General features: G+C 41.0%; 1 protein-coding gene across 9 annotated transcripts in view; it reads left to right on the top strand.

Moving 5' to 3' along the window:
• SNX9 (sorting nexin 9) overlaps positions 1-20,473 on the top strand; it is a 114,136-nt gene that overhangs the window by 40,582 nt on the left and 53,081 nt on the right. For all 9 annotated transcript variants that reach the window (XM_072829029.1, XM_072829046.1, XM_072829009.1 and 6 more), the window contains exons 2-4: positions 9,664-9,750; positions 12,834-12,908; positions 14,131-14,256. In XM_072829029.1, the coding sequence (XP_072685130.1) occupies positions 9,719-9,750; positions 12,834-12,908; positions 14,131-14,256 (233 nt within the window). In that variant the 5' untranslated portion in view covers positions 9,664-9,718. The remainder of the gene's footprint in view (positions 1-9,663; positions 9,751-12,833; positions 12,909-14,130; positions 14,257-20,473) is intronic.

Here is a 20,473-nt window from a genome sequence, read left to right on the forward strand (position 1 = left end):
CTTTCTCTCTGTCTCTCTCAAATAAATAAAGTCTTTTTTAAAAAATTGATTTTGGGATGTATGTCAGAAATATCAAAAGGTTTGAGCATTTGATTAAATAGAATGATGTCATTATGAAACAATATTTAATTATCCATTTAACCACAATGACAATATAAGATTTCAAAGGCAAATAGAGGTTACAAAGTTCTGAGCAAAATTTAACTCTTTTCGTTTTAAGACTCAGGTTTCATAAGCAATCAAAGAGCTGATAAACATAGGAAATTATTTTGGCAAATAGAATAATTATTTCTTACGTAGATAACTTAAAAGGTAAAGAAAAACTTTTGTTTACAGTTTCTTAGGGAGAACAGACCAGTAGTTCAAGTTCAAGACAAGTAGTTCAAGTTTGTAGTTTTAACAAAGAAAAGGCCAAAAATGTTGTACTGGGGTACTTTTGATATTAAAACTCATTTACTTATTTAAATTTATCCTCATCTCAGCCAGTGGCGACCACACATAGTTCCTTTCCAAAGATTGTTTCTCCATAAATCTTCTACAAGGTTCTTTTTTAATGTTTTTTTTTAAAGATTTTATTTATTTATTCATGAGAGGCAGAGACATAGGCAGAGGGGAAAGCTCCATACAGGAAGCCTGATGCGGGACCCGATCCCGGGTCTCCAGGATCACACCCCAGGCTGCAGGCGACGCTAAACCGCTGCGCCACCGGGGCTGCCCTACAAGGTTCTTTTTTACATTCAGATTTTGTCCTAAATTTTCCCTGTTTAAATAACCAGCCCCACTTGAAGACAAAATTATTTTCTTTTTCCCCAACAATAGGTATTTTCATTCCTCATACTTTTTCTTATCAAAAGCACGTCTCATTTTCCTCACCTATCAACTTGTTTCCCTTGTTGTTTCCAGCGGTCTTAATTACATTTGTTAGAATTCTTAATGCTTAGAAACCTTAATTTCTAGTGGAAACTAAGTAGTAAGCAATTGTGAACTGTCACACCAGAATTCTTTAGATTGGCAGATTTATATTTTATATGAATGTGGTTTCCCCCCCCCCATTTACTTTCAGTAAAACACAAAGTATGATTATGTTTCCTTATTTTATCTTACTGGAAATGATCTAGATAATCAATGAACTCATCATTTAACTTAGCAAGACTTTAAAATTTTAGGTTATGAAAGATTTTGGAAGGTATTTAAAAGTTTACCTACAAACCGTTTTTATTTACCTCTGTTTAATTTACTTGTTCTTAACAGTTTTGCCCAGACTATCCATAAAACTTGATGAGGCATCAGACAAAATCAGCCGTTACTCTGGTTTTTTGCTCTGGCAGATTTTGCAACGGAGATATCATGAACTTACTTGACTTTTAGTAAACACAAGCAGAATAAACGTTTTATGTTTAATGCTGATAACTCTAAATACACGTCTGCTTTAATTAAACCAGCAACCTTAAGTTAGTTTTAATACTGAATATTGTCCCAGATCACTTGAACTTGAAAAACATTTGGGTTAGTTTCTGAGTTTTAGAATGGCCTGGCCTTACAAGTGCTTGCCTTTAACTAAAGCTCTTTTACAAATTAATTTTAGTAGTATCATCCAGAATTAGAGAAAATATCTCACATTTACAATATACATGGACACACCAAATAATACACAGACAAGATACAAACAAAACCTTAATTTTGTTTCTATTAGGTGCAGAACAATTTTGTTCCAGTATTCTGATCTTTATAATATGTACGAGCCTTGTGAGAGGAATAGGTGAAGCTTGGAGATTGGTGAGCTTTAACCTGTTTCTAGAGTTGCAGTTTGGGTTTTAGGGGTTTGTAAAAGAAAGACAGGTGTTCCTAATTCCCCAAAGGCCTGGATTACAGCCTGAGTATCAAAGGATTGGTCCATGTTCTTATTTTTTTTTAACATTTTATTTATGTATTTGACAGAGAAAGAGAGCACAAGCAGGGGAGCAGAGGGAGAGGGAGAAACAGACTCCCCACTGAGCAAGGAGCCTGATGGTCCCAGGACTCTGGGATCATGACTTGAGCCAAAGGCAGACATTTCACCCACTGGGCAACCCAGGCGCCACTGGCCCATATTTTTAACTAAATTTGCTTCTTTATATCAGGGAGAATTTTAACTAAGATGGGAACCAAGAGATTTATGACTTTGTAAAATATGCATAAAGCATTTTAACAAAGCCTTTTTTTTTTTCTGGGTACAAAATTAACCCTTGGCTTTAGTCTCTGAACATTGGCCTTTTGCAGATCACTTGACTAAGGGCCTAGGAGAAATTTTGGTCATCTATTTGCTTAGTGAAGCCAAAGTTATGAATATAGTCAAATAATCTAATTACTCTCTAAATGGGGTAGGGTAAAAGGATTTTATAGTTTAAAAGATCTGTGCTGTCCAGAGAATGTGAATTCTTTGGCAGTGGGGTAGTCTAGGATACAGCTGCAGGAATGCCCAAAGCGGGCAGAGCCTGATCCCAGAGCCCTGGAGAGTAGGAGCTGTGCCAGCCTTATTGCCAGTCTCAGTTGCTTTTGTTAGATTTATATTCTGGCTTTCAGCTTTTACATGAGCATCCCAGCTACTTAAAACCTAGAGATTAGGCCAGAATGAACTCTGTAAATCTTGCAGGGAGAGGGAAGTTAAAACAGGCAGGTGAGTCTGGATTTTAAGGGGAATTTACTTTGTATGTGGACATTGGTTTTTAAGTCTTAAGGCTAATTTCTGTTCTTTTGTCTTGTCAGGGGAGTCCCTGAGGCTAGCCATTACACTAATAAGACAATTGAGAGCTCTTTTCTTTTCTTTTCTTTTTTCTTTTCTTTTCTTTTCTTTTCTTTTCTTTTCTTTCTTTCTTTCAATTTCTTTCATTTCTTTCTTTCTTTTTCTTTTTTTTTTTTAAACAATTTAAAGGAACCATTATCTGGCCATTGGTGAGTAGGATCTATTAATAGCAATTCAAACCAATAAGCCTTTTAGTGCCTTAACCAAAGATGAAAGAGGCTTCCAGAAAAGGGCATAGATGACACAGACCCCATGATTCAAAAGTTTACTCCCAAAATTAGGCTAAGAAAGCAAAGGGCACAGGCAGTAAGGATGGTGCAGTGAAAATGCTGTCTCTAGTTTTGATAACAAGAGAATGTGAGATGCCTCCAGTCACAGGCTTACTAATCTGTAACACCAGGCAGGTGCTTCTGGGATGTAACTTTGTAGCACTGATCAAGCAATGAAGGTTGAGATGACAAAAGTTCCTATGGACTGAAACCTCTCATGATAGACACCCCCTGAGAGCTGGCATAGCTGGATGGAGAGCCTCAGATCCTCATCTGTTCAGCCGACCACCAAGGTGTACCCTCTGGATGGTGGAGACCAAAGAGCATATTCTCATTAGTCATAAGCCGAGCTCTTAGGACATAGAACACGATGAGAGGGAAAGTCTAACAGCTTTCTGTAAGCCTTGGGCCTCCTGGAGCCATACTAGTATCTAAGAGGGATGTGCTATGGGATTGGGGACTGTGTATTGTTTTAGAGTGGAGTGTACTTCATTGTACAGTTTACTTGATTTTGGCAAGTGATCTAGGGTCAATCTACCCTGTTCTGTGACCAACTTATCCTATCACGACAGTCTTCTTGGGGTGGAGAATGCTCTAGCAGCTTTTAAGCACTTGACCCGGACCCACCAATTTTGTGGCTTTGGCTTCCAAGATGTCCCTTAGCAACAAGGATAACAAACAATGTAAAAGACACAAAGGAGAATAAAGACCATCTCTGGGAGGAAATGGGTCAGTAACCAAATTTAACCAAGGAGTCACTAAGCCCAAGGAACTAGTTATACAAACATTTTCTCCTAATGTAGATGTAGAAAGTAAGAAAAGACCTCTCACCAGTCTCGCTCCATCGACTCTGCAGGTAGAGATTCTGGGAGACTGACATGGTAAGAAATCTCTCCTTCTGTGGCTGCTTGTCAGACGTTCCAGGATCTCTCAGCTGCAGTACTGTCCGGGCAAGTAGTGGCCAGTGAGTTACAGGATCCTGCCAACTATGCCAACTGTCTGCAAGCAAGAATTCCTGTCCCTTTCTAAGGACATTCCTGTCCTTCTAGCCGGACTAAGAATCAAATTAACATGAGACAGATTAAGAGGAGAAAATCCCAAATTTAACAGCATACATACAGGGAATCCACACAGACATGGAAATTTCAAAGATGGGCAAAGTGAGGCATATATTTAGCTGGGTGGTGGGGGGTCTCCCCATCCACCGCTGACAAATCCACAGGCAGAGAAAGGAGCAGTAGTAAAACAAATGAATTCATTTCATTGAGACCCCCACTGGGAAATAGCCCACACTAGCATCTCAGATGGTCTCCACAGAGTGCTGGAGGTACTTCCCAGTTTATATGAGGAAAATGCGGGGCAATACGTGCAGGTGGGTACACCTGTTGGGCTCAGGTGTGTGGGGTCTCCCTGGCTCAGGGCAGACATGATTGCTTCAGGGGGTAGTTTTCGTGCTCATCACAGATACTTCGCTCACAGGGTCTTTTGCCTGAATTAAGAGAGAAGCTGGACAGAAGAACTGAATCAAAAAGTTGGAGGTCAAAATGCAGGTGGATGAAGTCCTCCTTCAAGTATGTCCTTCTGAACGAAGGAGAAGGGGGCAGGGTCCGGGATTTGACAGGAAAGGAATGCACTTCTCAGGGCAGTGAAAAGATATCTTGTAATTAGATGGTTGCCCTGCTGTACAGATGCGTCACTCAGATAAAATTTATCTCAGCGAGCGAGCCTTATTCTGGGAAAGACCCCAGTGTGGATTCTTTTTGTACCTTAGAGAAGGGCAGACGTTTCCTCTGAGCTGCAGGGTCTCGATTGCCTTCAGTTTAAAATAATCCAAATACTAACATGGTCCACCTTAGAGCAACAAACCCAAAACGTGATAATCTATCCATGTCATCTGGGAAAGAGTTTCTTAGTATCTGTGGCTGACTGGGACCTCAGCCCTGCCATATGTTAACAGCTTTCGTAATGACACAGGTGAAGCCATGGAAAGCGTATGTAACGAGCTTTCTGATGACTCTCGACAGGGAAGGATGAGCCGTGGTTGGGTATAGTTAGATGATGGCTTCAGAATCCAGAAAACTTAGTAGGTTGGAGCATGACTAAATCTAACCAGATAAAATTTTACAGGGATAATTTAATACTCGCTGTTTGATGCAATATAACAACTGCACAAGCACAGATCAGGATTTAATTGAAATCATAGATTTTTTTAAAAAGATTTTATTTATTCATGAGAGACAGAGAGAGAGAGAGGCAGAGGCACAGGCAGAGGGAGATGCAGGCTCCATGCAGGGAGCCCGATGTTGGACTCGATCCCACAACTCCAGGATCACTCCCTGAGCTAAAGGCAGATGCTCAACCACTAAGCCATGCAGACGTCCCTGAAATCATATATTAATAGAAACTGAAAAGCACTTAAGTCATAATCATTTAGAATAAGGACAAATACATCTGCATGTATTTAGGGCATAATAATGCTCTCAGTCTATTAAAGGAAGTTCTTTTTCTTCTTATGATCTTGATGGTTATGTAAAAGCGAGATCTAGGAGGCATTAACTATATGATTTCACAAAAAGTCAAATGAGCGTGCTTAAGTAAAATAAGCTCAACGTTTGAGGGGTGCCTGGGTGGCTCAGTCAGTGAAGCATCTGCCTTCTGGTCAGGTCATGACCCCAGGGCCCTGGGCTTCCCTGCTCATGAGGGAGCCTGCTCCTTCCTCTCCCTCTGCCCCTCCCCACTGCTCACCCTCTCAAGTGAATAAGAAAATCTTTTTTAAAAAACACAAGCTTAGCATTTAAAAAGGTGAACTAGTCATATAGAAATACCACTTACATGCACAACATCGGTTCTCAAGGACCATGTTATAAAGGATCTGTCTGTACTTTGAAATTTTAATTTTAGTTTCTATTTGAGTGTCTCTGTTTTTAAAATGAGAGAGCTACACTACCGAAGATTTAGAGCTTTTCCCAACAGTTAATTGTGATTTATGCAAACCAGAGAAGCAGATGCTTAAGAATGGGGACTTGTCTCCTGCATCCTGATCCCCACATGAACTTTTTTGCTTGGTTGGTTGGTTGGTTGGTTGGTTGGTTGGTTTTGTTTTGTTTTGTTTTTTTGCATTTTGAACTGTTTAATTCTCTTGTTCATTTTAGGTTCTAGTGTTTTCTTTTTGCAAAATAGGAAATGCAGTAGTGTACTTATTATATCCAGTGCTTGTCTTTATTTAGAATGTCTTAATAAATCTTTGGTTTGGGATTATTGGATTGTATCGACTTGAACTGTCTTCGTTGTGCAACAGGATCTGAACTCACATTAGCTTAGGCACCTGTGGAAATGAGATGTTGGCTCTTTGTCTGACAGCAGGAGACGTAGCCTCAGGCTTGTCCTTCAAGTGATCACCTCAGAACATTCTTTCTCTTTGCCATTACACTCCACCAAAGATGGACTTTCTCCTACCTCAGCTGGTTAGCCTTTGACAGCATTTTCAGAGAAAAAGACCCATGCTCACCAGAATCTGTATCAATTTCTGGGAAAGAGTTCTCCTTATCCCTATTTGGTTTATATGCTTACCAATGGCATGGAGTCAAGCAGGAAGTTTCCAGAAGGAAGGGACATGGAGCAGACAACATAACAGATGTTTACAACATAGCCAGAAAGTATGAATACTTTTATACCTCTCTCTCTTCTCTCAAAAGGAAATAATGTGTTAAGGATGATGGATTATGCACATACCAGGTGTGTGGTGGCACATTTCGCATTCCTGTGCCTGGAACGTCTGGAGCTTTGGATCCGCTAATGTTTACTTTTATTTGCAGCTAGGTAATGGAACTGATGTTTAAGATTGCAGTCTACTATCCCCTCACCTTCATCTGTAATACTTTTTGGTATTGCCATTGGAGAAACTAATTGTTGTTGACATATGTGTTCGACATACAGTATCACGTCATCTGCCCAGGAACCGAGTAGAGGTTTAGCTCCTGAAAATACTTGAGTCATTTCTTAAAGTGTAGCCAACACTGGGAAAAGCAGTCAGAAAATGGACCTCTTCTCGAAGGCCATAGTGGGACTGAAGCATAGTGGGACTGACGGGCAGTCGGGGTGGGGGCCAGCATCTTGGAATCCTGTTGGTGGAGGAGAGGAGCAGTCAGATGGAAGCCAGATACAAGGATGGGAACAGGAAAAGCAGGTGAAGGGAGGCAGTGCCCCAAAGGTTTACATTCTAGGGGCCTCTAGGCTACCTAAGCTTGGGAAAAGTAACTGCTCAACTTTGTTTTCTGTTGACACGTTTTTGCTCATTTGGGGATGTGCTTTTTTCATTCTTTTCGTTCTCTAAAATTTCTCTCAATTCTAATTTTTAAGAAGCATCTCTGGGTTTTATTTTGTTTTTTTAAGGCTTAAATCAGTGTTTACATAAACCTACAGTGTTTATATACATTTTTCCATGGCTTAAAGTTCCATAATATTTAAATGTGTAAGGGAGTTTCCATTATTAGTTTTTGACTTGTTTCATCAAGTTGGACATTTGGTACACAAGAATAGTCTTTGGTATTCTGTAGTGGGGATTAGCTAGATTTAGCTGCATTAAAAAAAAAAAATGTTAAGCAGGATCCTTAAGGAACAAGAACCAAACAGCAGGTTGCTCATTTGTGTATCCCAGGAAGCCCAAGCCTGTGCTTGGCCCAGGGACCCTCCTCATGCATTTATCTGTATCTGCCCTCGTTGCATGAGAAATTGAGATTGGGGTGATGCGGTTTTTTAAAAAAAAATACCCCACAACATGACCAGCAGAATTCTAACTGCTTTTGCAGCAGTATGAGAAAGAGCCATCAACACGGTCTTGTTGTCCCATGTAATGACTCCGTTCAGACTTCTCAGTGCCTGCAACCTGCTCCCTATACCCCCTGCCCAGCCTCTGGATGGAAGTCCAGGAGCTGATGCCAGTTTTGTGACTAACCATTTGTTTCTTTCTAACATTTTGTTATGAAAAAAATCTCAAATATATAAAAATAGAAAAATCAAAATCATTTTCCACTGAACACCATCCACCTATCATCTAGATTCTGTAAATAACATATTACTCTACCAACTTTGTTGCATATTCATCCCCCCAGTCCATTTTATTTCTTCTGACGTATGTCAAAATAGTATTTGGAGGGTTTTTTTTTTTTTTTAACCTTTTACCAGTAGATGTGAATCCTTTATCCTTGTTCTGAGTATTTCAGGCATCATTAAGCAAGTGTGGGGGAGCACACTGGCAAGCAGAAGGGCCTAGCGCAGTTCTGACCATATGGTGGGTGTTCAGCAAGTATCTTGTTAAATGAGTGCAGTTCTGTTAGTCCTATTTGACTAGCTCTGTACATATACTTGAACTTGCCACTTAGAACAGTTACTTTTAAAGTAACTCATCGGTTTCCTAGGTACATGTTATCTCCAGTATATGAGATGGACCTTCTTTTATGAGATGGTCCATGAAAGACGATAATTTAGAATTTGAAATGGATTAAAAATATATTAAATACTATAAAAATATATATATCTATTGTTTACAACAGTGATCATCTTGGAATAAATGCATAGCGGTTTTCCTAGAATCCATGTTTCTGGGTTGACACCTTTAGGAACCTCTTGAGGAAGAGGCTGAAGGAGCAGCCCCACCTCCCGTCAGCTAGAACAGCTTAAGTCTGTTTGCCATGAAATTAAGATTTTGTTGCAGGAAAAGTTTGAAAATCCCAGCTGTTAGGTTACCTGACCAGTATACACAACCCTGTGTAGGCTTCCGTATAGGGGGAAATATTCTAGGAGAAGAATGTAAGTATATCTCGCTACCCAGATCTTAAGTTCTGAGTTTAGTTGGCTAGGGGTACCACATTATTAAAATTCATCCCAGTGGCTCTAGATAAAGAATAGCAAGAGTTTTCACTGCCAGGGAATAATTTGAGCATGTATGCATCTTAAATGAGTGTACACGTGTGTGTCTGTATGTTCCTTCAGTCCCTGAGATTGAGTGTGCCCAGAATGAATGATATCTCCATTTCCACTTCTTACTTCCTTAAAGAAAGGGTATTGGGGTACTTAGGTGATACAGTAGGTAGGATGTCTGACTCTTGGTTTGGGTTCAGGTGGTGAGCTCAGAGTTTGAGACTGGGCCCTGTGTTGAGCTGCATACTCAGTGTGGAATCTGCGTGAGATTCTCTCTCCCTCTGCCCCTGGCCCCATCACTTGCTCCAGTATGTACTCATGCACGTTCTCTCTCTTTTTCTCAAATAAATAAATCTTTAAAAAAAAAAAAAAGGTACACTCCCCCCCCCCTTGATGAAAAGGGTGTGTTTTGAGAACATTTTGGGGGCTGGTCCCTGAAAGCAGTGTAGGCAGCTATGAGAAACCTTCCCTGTTTCCAAAACAGAGCAGGGGCCCTCACCATTGGTGTCCTCTTCCTCACAATAGGGCTGATGAATCATTTTGGTAATATGTCTTCCTTTATTTCAAAAAACCACAGCCACAGTCATGAGTGTTTGTTCATACCAGCATGTTTACAAAGTGTATGATAAAGATTGTTTGGTTTTTTACTGTGAAGTTTACATTTGTAACTTCCTCTGTTGCTATTCCCAACAGGCTCGGGTTATGTATGACTTTGCTGCTGAGCCTGGAAATAATGAACTGACGGTTAATGAAGGAGAAATCATCACAATTACAAATCCGGTAAGAGAATGAGTAGATTTTTAAATCTGATTTGCTCTTAAGGACTTATATTTTCAATTTTATTTTTTTATTAAGTTGATCATTCAAACCCACAGGAATTTCTTCCCTGTTGTTTATAAAGTGTTGATGGTGAAGTAAGACTCTATTTTATAAACATTGAATAAAAGCTCAGTCCCCTAAAGGTAGTTGTATGGGGTTCCATCAGGCAGAAATGGAAAGAGATGTCCCATACAGATCCCAGACAGAGCACAAGTGTAGAGATTTGGAAGTATGGTTTCTGGAAGTCACAGCTGTGGCTGATTAACAGCCTATGAGCCAGGTGTTTGGCTGAGTACTACACATGTATTTTTGATGTGTTTTCTCCATGAACTCTATGAGCTAGGGACTTTTTTTTTTTTAAGATTTTATTTATTCATTCATGAGAGACACACAGAGTCAGAGACACAGGCAGAGGGAGAAGCAGGCTTCATGCAGGGAGCCCAATGTGGGACTCAATCCTGGAACTCCAGGATCACGCCCTGAGCTGAAGGCAGAAGCTCAACCTCTGAGCCACCCAGGTGTCCTGAGCTAGGGACTTTTAATCTGTGTTTTACCGATGAAGGTAATAAGACGTAGAAGATAAGCAACTTGACCAGGATCATTCTGTTTGTAAGCAAAGATCCAAAACCACATCTGTTGGGTCTCTGAGCCTCTGCTTTTTCTCTCTTCTGGGAACTCTACATGTAAACAAGGGTCCCAGGGGTCCAGGGCACATATATACCAGTAGCAGACAGGCTCAGAAAACTGGCTTTTTGAGCCAAATCAGACAGAACCCATGGGCCAGGCTGTAGACTTTGGACTTCATTTGTAAGTAGTGGGTTCATTTAAGGGTTTTATTTTTGATGTTGTTGTTAGGCAAATGAAGTGGTGAGATGTGCATTTCCAGGAAATTAATCTAGCATAGGTGTATTGAGTGAACTGGTATGGCTGGAACCTGGGAATGTAGCTTAGGTAATAGCAATAGGAATTGAAAAGAAAGCTCTCCACAGGAGGCTTTGCCAAGTCAGACCCAGAGGACTTGGTGCCAGATTAGGTACTCTTGGAGAAAGAAGAGATAAGGATCCCTGCGACGTTTGACCTTTGACTTGAGAGAATGGTGGATTTATTAAAGTATGTGAGTCAGGAAGAAAAACTTCTTTGGAAAGATTAAGTGAGTTTATTGTTAGATATGTTGAGCTTGAAGAACAGTAAATAATTAACCCTTTCCTGTAGCTTTGCATCAGTTTAAAATGGAAATGTTGAGCTGGAGGTGAGAGCTGGAGATAGGTCGTCTCTCTGGATACCTCCAAGACTAGCATGTGAGGAAGGTTGCCAGGTCAGCTGGAGATGTGCTGGGAAGGGAAGGAGGAGATGCAGGCGTTCCCCTAGGTCAGAGGGACAGAGGGCTGGGGGAGCACAGAGACCCAGGAATGACCAAGAGGATGGAGGTTTCTTGATGTTGATAGTATTTTCAAAACCTGTTTTATATGTTTTACATACAAAAAAAAAGAATTACTGGGTAGGAAAAATATATGTAGTTTTAGATAATATGCCAAGTGTATATAAGTACTTAGGTTCTATTTTTAATCATAGGAGAGATTAAAGATTCTTTATCTGATTTTTTTTAATGAAATAATTTTCATTTCTTGGTAAAACAGTATTTTAAGTTGCTGTCATGTCAAAAATGGACGGAGTTGTGGTTTAAAGTGATTTTTAAAAAAGAATGTGTTATTGGGCACCTGGGTGGCACAGACAGTTAAGCATCTGACTCTTGGTTTCAGCTCAGGTCATGATCTCAGGGTCATGGGATGAAACCCCATTTGGGCTCGGCACTGTGTGAGATTCTCTCTTCCTCTCCCTCTGCCCCTCTTGCATGTGTGCCAAATAAATAAAGTTTTCAAAGAAAAAAGTGTTACCTACACTCAGATATTAACTAATTGAGAAATGATTTATGAACTTAAGACAACTCTTCAGGTAAAAAAGTAGGATTTTGTGGAGATAATAGATTGAAAAGTAGAAATTCTGGTATAGAATATTTTACAATTTAGTTTAATATCACTTATCCAGAAGAACAAAGGAACCATGTGTCAGTTAGCTTTTCCTAGATACCAGGTAATCCCAAAGCTTAGTGGCTTAAGCAAACAACCATTTGTTGTTTTGCCTAGGGACCTCCAGGTTGAGCTCCCGCATGGGTCTGCAGTCACCTGGTGGGCAGCTGGGGGTGGAGTGCTTTAACACATGGTCATTCAGGTGTCCAGCGAGTCCACTGATAAAGGTTTACTGGCTTTGGTTGGGGTGTACAGGAGATTGGGCCCTCTCTCTGTCATCATCTAGCAAGCCAAATTATTCACACAGCAGCTCTTTTGGAAAAAGTGTGCAAAGCCTCCTGAGGCTAGACTCTGAGAAAAAAAAAATTCCATATTTTTTTCTACCTCACCTCATTCTCTTGACCACAGAGGTCACAAAAGACAACAGAGATTCCAGAAGTAGAGGTGTCATTCCACTTCTTGACAGTCGGAGCTACAAACCATTTTTGTCATCTGCCCCCGACCAGTGAATAGAAGGGAATTACACACGGATAGGACTCCAATCCTTTAAATGGACTACTTTTCAGTCTTTGATCATTTGTTTGATTTTTCTTGTTTTTATATTCTATCATTTTCTGGAGTAAAGAGAAGCCTTAAGAGTTTATAACTTTGGGGGTACCTGGGTGGCTTAGTAGTCAGTTAAGTATCCAACTGTTGGTTTCAGCTCAGGTCATGGTCTTCAAGACTGTGAAATCTAGCCCTACGGTCAGGCTCTGAGTTTGGTGGGGTGTCTGTTTGGGATTCTGTTTCCCTCCTCCTGCCCCTACTCCAACTAACGCACATGTGAGTGTGTGCACATGTGCAAGCTTTCTCTCAGATAAATCTTTTAAAAAATAATTTATAACTTTGAACAGTGCTAACTCTGTGGGAATAAAGGGCTTAACATTAATTATTTTTTCATGTATAACAAAGCAAAACTTCTGCAGGAAATTCCAACTATAATCTTTTTTCTCTCTCTCTCTTTTTAAACTTTATTAGGATGTTGGTGGAGGATGGCTGGAAGGAAGAAACAGCAAAGGAGAACGCGGACTTGTTCCCACAGACTATGTTGAAGTAAGAACTTACTGTCATAAAGCAATTAAACCTGGTCTCTGTCAAACATCTTTTTATGGATTATGGAAAGTAGCAACTTTATTTTTAATAAAATAATTTCCACTGTAAAAGTAATATCTGCTAATTATATAAAATGTGAAAAATGCAACAAAGAAATGTTACCTGTAGATGCAACCAGGCTCCAAAGAGTGATTCCAGATATTTGGATTAAGTTCCTTCTAGGAAGAACAACTTTTAATTAATCCGAATAAATGTCCCTATTTTACCTTTGTTTATATTGTATAATCACTACTGTCTACACTGTTTATATTATAGAGTTCATTCACAAAATTGAAAGTTTTAAGTAGCTCTGCTCTGTCTGTGCTGGTTTAGTACCTATTTCTCAGCTCTTTGTCCCATTCCTGTAGATGGAGGGTCTTGGATGAGCTCCTGGGAGCTGCTGCCTCCTTTAAGCTGTGTTCTCATAAATGTCAAAGTTAGGGATCCAGTCCCTTTCCCTTCTGCCTGGGACATACCCACTCAGCTGGAACCCCGCCCCATCAACCTCCTGCCGCCCTCTACTGGTTGTCTGTAGGTCACTCAAACTCGAGTCCTGGGTACTTGGTCGGTTGCCTCTCTTCTCAGGTGACCCACCAAACCCAGGTTGCCTGGTGCCCTGTGAGTAAACTGGGAGCGAGATCAAGAACAAAGTGCCTGTGGTTTCCCTCCAGCAGGAAGGAATAATGTCCTGGGAGGATTTTTACCTGGGTGCCACCTGCAGAATGGAAGGCTGGCTGTCTACCTGTTATTCCTGATGGAGAGTTGGGGTGGGGAGTTTTGGACCCTCTGGAGAATCTGGTGAATCTGTGGCCCTTCTCAGAAATCTGTGCATGTACCCCAGTCTCATCCATGTGGTTCCAGAGTGTTTACAGGCCCCTGGACTCAGTCCACCTGTCTTAGGTTTATGTTGTGTTTTACCTCTGTGCACAGTGCAGCCAGGATCCTAAAAATGGGCAAGATGGAGAAAAATCTGAGGATTTAAGTTCGTGCTGGCATTAATTGCATTTTTAGAACTCTGCATAGTTCTGAAAAGGAACCATTAACATAGGTGTTCAAGAGCTCACTTACCTTTTAAGAATATAACCCCTTCATAATAGCTGACAATTTTGGCTTGCCTTTAGAGACTATAACTCTGAAATACCCCTAATCTATGAAAATAACTGTGGTTCTTTCTGATATTCAGATTTTGCCCAATGATGGAAAAGACCCATTTTCTTGTGGAAATTCAGTGGCTGACCAAGCCTTCCTTGATTCTCTGTCAGCAAGTACAGCTCAAGCCAATTCGTCAGCTGCCAACAGTAACAACCAGGTAAGTCTTCCATCATCTGGCTGGAAATGACTGGCTGTACTTAGAGCAGAGCAGCACATTTGTGAAAGCTCCTGATGCATCCTAGTAGTTGCCATTCCCTGAAAGCATAAACAAAGTACCTATTAGATGTCTGTGTGGCATTCTGTTGGGCATTAACAAAGAACTTGCCTCTGAGGCTGGCTAAAGACTGTCTTTAGAGTGTTCATTGAGAACTGCTTCTAAAAACACAGACCCTTTAAGATGCAAACATTCTCCCTAGCGGAGAAAGAAAAGCAGGGTCCCATGCTGAGGCGGTGAGTGTTAGAGCTCCAGTGAGTGTCAGAGCTCCAGCTGAAACCAAAAAGGATTTCTCTGACCTTAGCACATTTCCTACACTCTCAGAGAGGGAGCCCCCTCATCTTGCAGATGCAGTGCAAGTGGAAGTGGGTGCAAATCCAGCACTCAGCACTATTGTATTACCTCTAGGAAACTTACAACCATGGGGTGATTTGAGAAAAATACACTGAAATTCCATAGTAATTTTAATGAGTTTAACTGCCTTAGGTGACTCTGCCTAGTTCAGTTATCGTTAAATGATTACTGTGGGTGAGTGGCAACAAAAGTCAAAAGATGGAGATCAAAATGTTACCGTTTCCTACATCTTTAGAAACAAATGGACTTCAGAGGGTGTTTCTTGATATTCTTTATGTAGAAGGTTTTAAATTATGTGAAGCCTGATAGTCATATCACTTAGTAATTATTTGCTTACAGAATGCCTATATCTTAACCTTCCAAGAGAATTTATTGAAGTGCTATTGCCATATGTTAACTGCAGATTTTATTCATTTTTATTTATTTGGTAAAGATTTTACTTATTTATTTGAGAGAGAGCAAGTAGGAGTGAGAGGAGGAGCAGAGGGAGAGGGAGAAGCAAACTGACCACTAAGCAGGGAGCCCTGACTCAGGGGCCTGATCTCAAGACCCCGAGATCACGATCTGTGCTGAAGTCACACACTTTATCAGATGTGAGCCACCCAGGCACCCAATTTTATACATTTTTAAATAGCTTTTGGTGGACATCCTGAATTACAAATTAGTTTGGCCCAAATATTTAAAATTCAGAGGCAAGGTAGTCACCATAGTTGAACATTTTCCAATATTTTGTTACTCTAGACTACTTGAGAACATTGGTCAGTTAAAGATTATTCAAGATAAAATGTGAAGAAATAGTAGTCAAGCCTTACTTGAAGTTTTACTAGGAATTCTCAGCATGAGCACTGTTGATGGCCGGGGCCTGAGCTTTGTGTTACACAGTTTAGCGGCACTCCTGGCCTCTGCTCACTACATGCCAGTAACATCTAGTTGCCCTAAGGTGTAACAACCAGAATTATCTGCAGATATTGTCAGATGTCCTCTGGGTGCAAAGCCAACCCAGCTGAGTTCACGGAGTTAAACAAAAACATCAGTGTTTGCATTGAGTAAAAGACAACATTTTAATAAAAGGGAATGATGCCGAGATGATTGTAGAGTAAATGAAGGAAGCAAAAGATGGAGAATATTCATCTGATTTTAATTCAGAGACCTACTTCAGCCACTGTCTCAGGATAAATGGAAGCACTCTGACCAAAATGCAGGATCAGGCCTAAGTCTTGTTATGAAGTAGCTTCCTTGGTATTTAAATGTAGCAGTAGGAACTGAGTAGCATAAGTTGAAATTTTTTCTTCCAGGTTATTTAGAAGAAAATAAAACTAACTTTTTGAAGGTGGATTTTACTAATCCATTCTAACAGTAAATCTAACCAAATCCTTTGAAAGCAAAGAAAAAGTGAACTGAAACTAGAAGTAACAAAATATAGAAAGCATGGCCATAATTAACTGAGCATTTGGATTTAATTTAAGTCAAATAAAAGAATTTTTTTTTTAGAGAGAGTAGTTGGGGAGGGGCAGAGAGAAGGGAGAGAGAGAGAGAATCCTAAGCAGGCTCCAGGCCCAGCTTGGAGCTGGACACAGGGCTTGATCCCACAACCCTGAGATCATGACCTGAGCCAAAATCAAGAGTTAGATGCTCAGTGGCACCACCCAGGCACCCCCTTCTCAAGTAAAAACAAGTTATAATAGTCATCTATGCTTTCAGTTATCTGGGATAGGAGAATAATTTAAATAGGCCAAAATGCTGATAATATAAACATCATGAAAAATGTCATGAATAAGAAACCAAGCTAACATTATTAATTGGTAGCTTTTAAAAATTTTGCTGTTAGGTTTACTCATTTGCTCATTTTCTGAATGTCAACAAAAAATACTTGTTTTTTCCAGGGATATACCTCTTTTAGGGATTTTCTAATTACCCTGGCAGTGTGCTCTCTCCCTGAGAGCAATTTTATTTGGAAGGCAGGTATGTCAGAGGAGCTGGCTCTGCCCTCTCCCTGGTCCATGCAGGGCGCACCCCCCATTCCACTCTGCACGCCACTCACTTAGAGCTAGTATGCATTTGCTCTCCTCGGCACCAATTATTTTAAATTTGGCTTTCTTCCCACATTGGCAGGGTGAAGCCTCACATTCAGCTATGGGTTATCAACTTTCCGACTGTGGTATCTTTTCTCTAAATCCTATCTTTTTAAAAAAAACTCTCTCTAAAAGTTACTTCCATCTGCAGATCTCCTTGGATAACTCATTTTGAACTTATTCTTCAATTTATCTGAGCCTCCCTTGACTTTGTATTTTTAATCTATGGTACATTTCAGAGTAATTAGTTCATCATACATTTATAATTTAATATGTAAAATAGCACCTCCTCTTGTTTTTCTTAGAACTCCTAATTTCGGGTTGCTTGAGGTACCTTCTGGTTCTGGCTTCCTATTTAGCAGCCACAGAGGTTAAGTGTAGTTACTGGAGTAGAGGAGAGATCAGGGTGCATTTATTACAGTGATCTGTTGTGACCTTTTTCTCCCTTTACTAGTACGTGGGGGAGCCCTTAATCTGTAGAACATGGTCCAGTCGCTTGGCTATGGTAGAAGACTAGAAATGTAATGTCGAGGGAATATAACACGTTATTCTTTAAATGTGTTGATAAGCTTAAGTTGGAAAATAGTAAAGTTGGAGTTTTTTTCAGGTACTTGGAGAGAATATGGACAACTTTTTTTTTCCCTAACCTTAGAATATGGAAGACAATACAGAGTCTAACAGCCATTAAGGAAAGGATTGATACGTTTAAGTAAAGAAGTAATATTGAACTAGGAAAACTATTTCCCACACGCCACAGATATCGGCTGGTTAAGCGAATACATGAAGAACTCTTGCAAATCTGTAGAAAAGGGTGAATAGCTCAGGAGAAAAAAATGGGCAAAGGGTGGGAACAGATTTTTTTATTGGAAAAGAAGGGCAAATAGCTAATAAACATAGGAAAATACTTATTTTTAGAGTCTACTACTAAATGGTCAGAGAATTTAAATGTTTTAATACCAAGTGTGAGGAAAGGCATGTTCAGATAAGCATCCTGCTGCAAAGCTGGTGGAAGGATAAATTGATGAAGCACTTGGAAGGCAGTTTGATAGCATGTATTAATATTTAAAACTCATACACTCTGACCTAGCAGTTTACTTGCGGAGCTCCTCTTGGAACACAGCCACATGGCAGGAGCTTCACCATACACGGTTCCAACAGCAGGAGGCTGGGACACACGTGTCCAGCAGGAGGGGCCTGGCCAGGCGAACCAAAGGGCAGCCACACAGGGGGAAGCAGTGCTCCTTGCAGAAGCATGAGTGTAAATGCAGATGTATAGACGTGGACATCTGATTGTTTTTGAAGGCACACAATATGGCTGATACTAGCTTTCCTGTGCTTAGATACCCACCCACCACAGATGTAGATTGTAGCGCATTTATTGAAGGATAACCCAGAAATGAATCCAATTCTCACTGTTTTCTTACTCTTACACAGATTCAAAGTTGCATGAGACACTATTGTAATGTTTTTAGAAAAGAAGAATAGATTTTAGTGGTTGATGAACATTAGTTTCATTATTATTTATGTAGTATTTTATAGCTTCAGGAGTGTCTCACACTGGTGCCAGTGCCACCAGCCATCATTCAAAGATGCATGTGGATAGTTGCCCTAGTCTGGATTTTTACCCAGTTATCAGTGTTTAAATTAACAACATTGCCTCAATTCTGGAAAGCTCCTCACTGTGGCTTTTTTTTTTTCCTCACTGTGGATCTTTATAAACCTCTTGGATGGCAGCCTCTGTGGATTACACATTAATCAAAGGTTCTGTGAACCTAGATGTTTCACCTTAAGGTTTTTGACTCAAGAGATTTGTTTTTCTATCCTCGTTAGATGCTAGCAACATAGATCTCCCTACCTACGAGAGATGGCTTGCTTGTTTGTCTGTGGCACTGCATCCCAGGGCTCTGGAGTCTCTGTCCTCTGGGTCCCTGGCTCTTCGCACCTGCCCCCCTCGTGCTGACTCCCAGAGCAGGACACTGCCATCTGTCACAGGTGGCACCTGAGCCCGGCAATCAGCCCTGCGTGTGACACACCAGCTCCACTGTCTGAGCTGTGCGCCTTGGCCTCTGGAATTTGGGTGAGGACCCCCGGTTGGAAGTGCAGTCAGCAACGGGTGGACAGTTCATAAATCCTCCTCATCATCATCTCCCCTCTCCCCTGCTCCGGGGGATGTTGTGGCTGCCTTATCCTGTTCCTTCCAGCCTCTCTCTGTCCTCTGCTGCCATGGAGATGTCTCTCCAGTCTTGAATGTTCTCTTCAGTGTGCTCCTTGCTGGCCATCTCTGCCGCTCCCTCATGGACTGTTGACATAGCCTGAGCCCATCACTCATCATCTCCCCAAGGAACTGGCTTCTCCTCCTCACTCTTCCACATCTTCATCTCTCCTCAGACATGTTCTTAACTGCCCTCCTTTCATTCCATCCTGAGACCCTCACCGAGATGGCTATGGACGGGAGTGGCCTGCATCTTTCTGGTAGGAAAGGTCAGGAAAACTCACTTTTCATCTCAGGACTCTCACTTTTGTGAGACTGGGGTCAGCGCCCTGGCTCCTGTTCCTCCGGGGCCTCATCTGGGAAATCTTGTAGAATGGTAGGAATGAGTAAGTGGAGAAATAGTTCTAAAGTGTGTAGAGCAATACTTGGTACTCAGAGGGGACTTAATAATTGTTCGTTTTATTTTTTTATTTTTTAAATATTTATTTGAGAAAGAGTGAGCGAGCGAGAGAGAGAAAGCAGGAGCACAAGCCAGGACAGAGGGAGAGGGAAAAGCAGGCTCCCCGCTGAGCAGGGAGCCCTACCTGGGGATCGATCCCAGGACCCTGAGATCATGACTGGAGTCAAAGGTGAATGTTTAACCGACTGAGCCACCCAGGCATCCCTAATTGTTCATTTTAGTGTCTTGTATCACTGCCTCTAAAATAAGACACTAAGTATGTCAGTTCTTTGCTTGAGAAGCTCTCAGGGCTCTCCCATTGCCTCCTGAACCAAGTGCCCAATTCTACATGTTGAGAGAGAGAGACATCTATGAGCAAGTGGTCACTATCCTGTCAGTAATCAGCCAGATACTAGACAGTGCACAGTAGGGACCTTGTGTAATGAATTCATCCGCACTTGAGATGCAGGTAGATAATTTTCCAGCCTCAGTTGTATTTGTCTGACTCCCTAGTATGGCCCCATCCTTCCCTTATCCTTCCCTAAGTATCAGGCTCCAGCCAGACTGGCTCTTCTCCAGATATGCCCTGTGCTAGCGCCCTTCTCTTTGTCTTTTGCTGTCTCCTCCCAGAATGGTAGAATGACTCGTTCTGTCTTTCAGGTCTGCCCAGCCCCCAAGATTCAGCTCAAATATCATGCCTCTTACGAAGCCATCATCTTTCCTTCTCCCCTTTCCATCTCTCAATTCCCTTAGTGCTATTTGTGACTCGTATCACACATTATTTATTTGTAAACTTGCAAGCTTGGTGAAAAGCAGAGATTTTGTCTTATTTTTTCTATTCCCATAACCTATAGGAAGCCTTGCACCATAATAGAGTGTTCTACACATGTTGGAATGATTTGTTGTGTTCTTTCATAAATATAGCAAAAGGTATTTTACAGTGGAAAATGTTATGAGATTGTCTGATTTCAACCTAAATTCTTGTCAAGGGAGGTTGTGCTGTTCTTAACATTGGCTGTAGGACTAGGAGCCATCGTAACACATCATTCTACCACTTGCTGGTTTACCCAATCAGAAATAGTT

This window comes from Canis lupus, chromosome 1 (assembly GCF_048164855.1).
Source record: "Canis lupus baileyi chromosome 1, mCanLup2.hap1, whole genome shotgun sequence".
In the NCBI taxonomy this organism is placed as follows: Eukaryota; Metazoa; Chordata; class Mammalia; order Carnivora; family Canidae; genus Canis; species Canis lupus.